The sequence below is a fragment of the Cariama cristata genome, unplaced genomic scaffold (assembly GCF_000690535.1).
Source record: "Cariama cristata isolate BGI_N322 unplaced genomic scaffold, ASM69053v1 scaffold17504, whole genome shotgun sequence".
Lineage (NCBI taxonomy): Eukaryota > Metazoa > Chordata > Aves > Cariamiformes > Cariamidae > Cariama > Cariama cristata.
In genome coordinates this window covers 19,818-23,187 of record NW_009614883.1, presented here as the reverse complement: position 1 = coordinate 23,187, position 3,370 = coordinate 19,818, and the positions used below count along the sequence as shown (strand labels likewise).

The 3,370-nt window shown below is 42.1% G+C and overlaps 1 protein-coding gene across 1 annotated transcript in view; it reads left to right on the top strand.

The window, feature by feature from the left end:
- Positions 1–2,777: 2,777 nt before the first annotated feature.
- LOC104161244 (fibroblast growth factor 9) overlaps positions 2,778–3,370 on the top strand; it is a gene marked incomplete at its 5' end in the record, with an annotated part of 20,204 nt that continues 19,611 nt past the window's right edge. Inside the window, one exon of the mRNA XM_009699600.1 lies at positions 2,778–2,881. Coding sequence (XP_009697902.1) covers positions 2,778–2,881 — 104 coding nt within the window. The remainder of the gene's footprint in view (positions 2,882–3,370) is intronic.

Below are 3,370 nucleotides of genomic sequence, written 5' to 3'. Positions count from 1 at the left end.
AGGCGGCGGGCAGAGATGCGCGTTTACCGGGTTCGTTGTCGTAGGTGGTGCGTTAGGGTGCTAAGTGCAAGCTCAATTGTTTCAGTCCAGCAATACAGAGGGAGGCTGTACACAGCCAGAGCCGGGTGGAACAGCAACGACAAAAAGATGTGTAGTTGCAGGGACGTTCGGTGCTTAAAGCCAAGGCAAGTGCTTCTGTAGAGCAGTTCTTCAGCCGAGCTGAACTGGGTGCAAGTTAAGATTCCCAGTGGTGCGGTGGGCTGCCCTCCTGCTGCCGGCCGGCGTGCTCGGAGGGGCGGCCCGGGGGAGAAGGTGCGTGAGGGGCCGACGTGGATGTGCAAGAATAACTTTCCCCCAAACTTTCTTCCTCATGGCTTTGTGGAGGAGCGGGTCTTGGCCTCGAAGCGGTTTTGTTAAAGAAAATGCTCAGTGCCTGACAAGAAGACACTCAGCATCCCATGTTATTTCCCCTCTGCTTTTCTTCTCTTCCCCGCTTTTAGCTATAAATAGGGCCCTAGCTTTTAAAGTTTGGCGCTGTCCTGATTTTCATTTGGTCCAGCCTCATTTTGAAGAGGAATGTCTATTTTAATACCTGTTTCATGTCCTACGTATTATCTGTATATTACATAAACTGTACAGTGAAAATATTCACGGGAGTATTGGGACAAATCGCGCAATCCTCAAACTGGCAAGACAGGTGTAAGATTGCATGCTCGGCCCCAGGTAATCTCTTGAAGGACTTAACAGCATGGCACATAAAACTTGCTGCAAGGGGGCTTTTGAATATTTCAAATGAAGAAGTCTCTAATCTGATCTCAAATACATAGATGCTCTTTGCCAAGTACCTTAAATTCATCTTCTGCACTTACAACAGAGTGTGACAGTGCTTTTTTTGTTCTTTTGACACACTAAGCAGCATGCACCCAAATATTTGAAATGAGGACAGCAATTAAAGTCTACATTTATACCGATGCGAACGATGCCAGACTTACTAACTTAGCTATAGTATGATATAATACACACTTAACCTAAGATTTAACCTCAGTTAAAATTGCTCAGTAATATGTATCAAGTAATATGATAGTTTGGTAAAAGCTTTACAGAAAAAGCCTTAGTAAGGAATCTAGAAGTATTGCATGTCCAGATATAATGGGAATGTTTAAATTGTTTCAATGGATTGATTGTATCTGAGATGCTACGTACACCAGATAAACAGCATGCTACCGCTTTCTATTACTGCGGAAAAAATCCATAATTACTAAATATTTCCTCCCAATATTTTTTATTTGTGCACATGTAGGGAATAACTTAAGATGCCCGGGCCTTAAAACAGGGTTATCAAAACAATAAGACTATGGTGTTTGTAGTACTGAATAATATATAAGGTAATGATCAATAGTCCCTTACAGGGAATATATTTCATCTTTACATTAGCTTGGCTATAAATTTTCCCTGTTGGCTTCGACTTGTGCTGTGTTAGATTTATGCCATTCATGCCTGTTATTGATTAGTACACAACTATTTTGTGGGAGGTGCCAAATTAATTGTTCAAAAAAATCCATGGAAGTGCTTTTTTATTGGCGACGTGAGGCTCAACACATACTATACCCTTACTTTATTATTTCATGTAGATACAGTTTTCACTAAGCTTTGAAAAGAGTTACACGGTGTGCCTAGACCTGAAAATTCACAAGATGTATTGAAAACGCTACTCTCCGCTGTATTTTGCGTCTCAGAAAGTAGCGTAACGCAGCAGCGCGCTTTTGAACGTTGCTGGGTAAATCCTGCGGGATCATTACGGTCTTACATGAGCGCTCCCAAATAGGAAGCAATTTCCATTTTTTTCCACAAGACTTCCAGGTTTATGCAAGGTTTGACTGGTAGCATCCTCACTGAAGAGGTAAGCAATTTGCAGGGAAGGCTGCCAAAACAAACCCCAAACCCTCCGAACCAGATGAGCTGATACTTGCTGTGCCGGGCACAAACCTGGGAGCGTTGCAGAAGCGGTGCTGCTCTGCAAAGTGTCCTTATCTCCAGCGCACAAATGGCTGTGTGAGCTTGCCGTTACATGCACAGGAAGACTTAATAATTTCTACGCTATTACTTAGGTTTAGAGTATTTCAGTTTTCAAATTTGAGATGAGTATAAAATCGCACACCAGAGAGAATGGTTACTATCTAGACAGAAATGTGTGAGACTCTGGACTATACTAAGGATTTTCATTTCTCAAGCCTCTGGAAGATCATCCTGTGAGTAAATCTTTCCCCATATTCCCGATTCACTGATGCCTGGAAGCTGATCTTTTGGTTCCATGCGTAACGTTGGTTTTATCTTGCAATTCTGATTCAAATTTATTTTTTCAGAATTTATTTTGCAAGGCAAATTTCATAAGTTCTTTAATACCGCTAATTTTGGCAATCTAAAAAGTTGGGTATTTTTTCTTTGAATGTATTATTTGTTGTGCAAATCAGAATACGTCTGAGCTTTAGATCTGTGTTTAGAAATTATGGGAAAGCTTGAGAGTAAACTTTTAATCTGGTACCTTGATGCTGTCTGCAACGGATCATTCTAGCAGAGACTCAAAGGACTTCACTGTTCAAGTATTGTCCTTTAAGATATTTTCATTTGTTCCTCATCTTTCTCCAAACAACTCTGAAAATGGGAAAATATCTTTGAAAATAACTGCTTGTCACTCAGGGATCAGTCACATCTGAAAAAAAAAAAAACTCTCAATGGAAACAATATGTACATTGTTTGTTTTTTCCTGCATTTTATAGGTATACTGGAATTTATCAGTATAGCAGTGGGCTTGGTCAGCATCCGAGGAGTCGACAGTGGGCTCTACCTTGGAATGAATGAGAAAGGGGAACTGTACGGCTCGGTAAGTTCCCGCTACCCTTGGGCTGCCGTGATCCTTACATTCGGTGGGAAAAATACTTGCTAGCTCCTACAAGCCCCCGTTGCACTAGGTGCTGTACGAGCACTGTTTCTGCCCTAAATATCGTGCAGTTTAATTCGAAACAAAACGAACATGGGAGAGGGAAAAGGGGACAAAATCAAGAATGGGTGATCCTGCGGACGGACGACAATTTAGACGCAAGCACTGGGGACTGATGGCCAGAGCTGGTCGCTGAAGACTAAAGGACGTACTGTAAGATTTGTAAGCCTGTCCTTTTTAGTACAGACCGAAACCGAGACAAAGTCGCTGCCTTTTGTGCGCAGGCAGAGAGCTTTCTAGGAATTAACGCAAGCAGAGAGGGAGGCGAAGGGTGGTGTATGTGGATGAGAAAATGAGAAATAGAGTGGATAAAAGCTATAAAAAGTATAGGGATGAGGGCAAGAGGCTTGGTGGACTTGTCCTGAAAGTTCA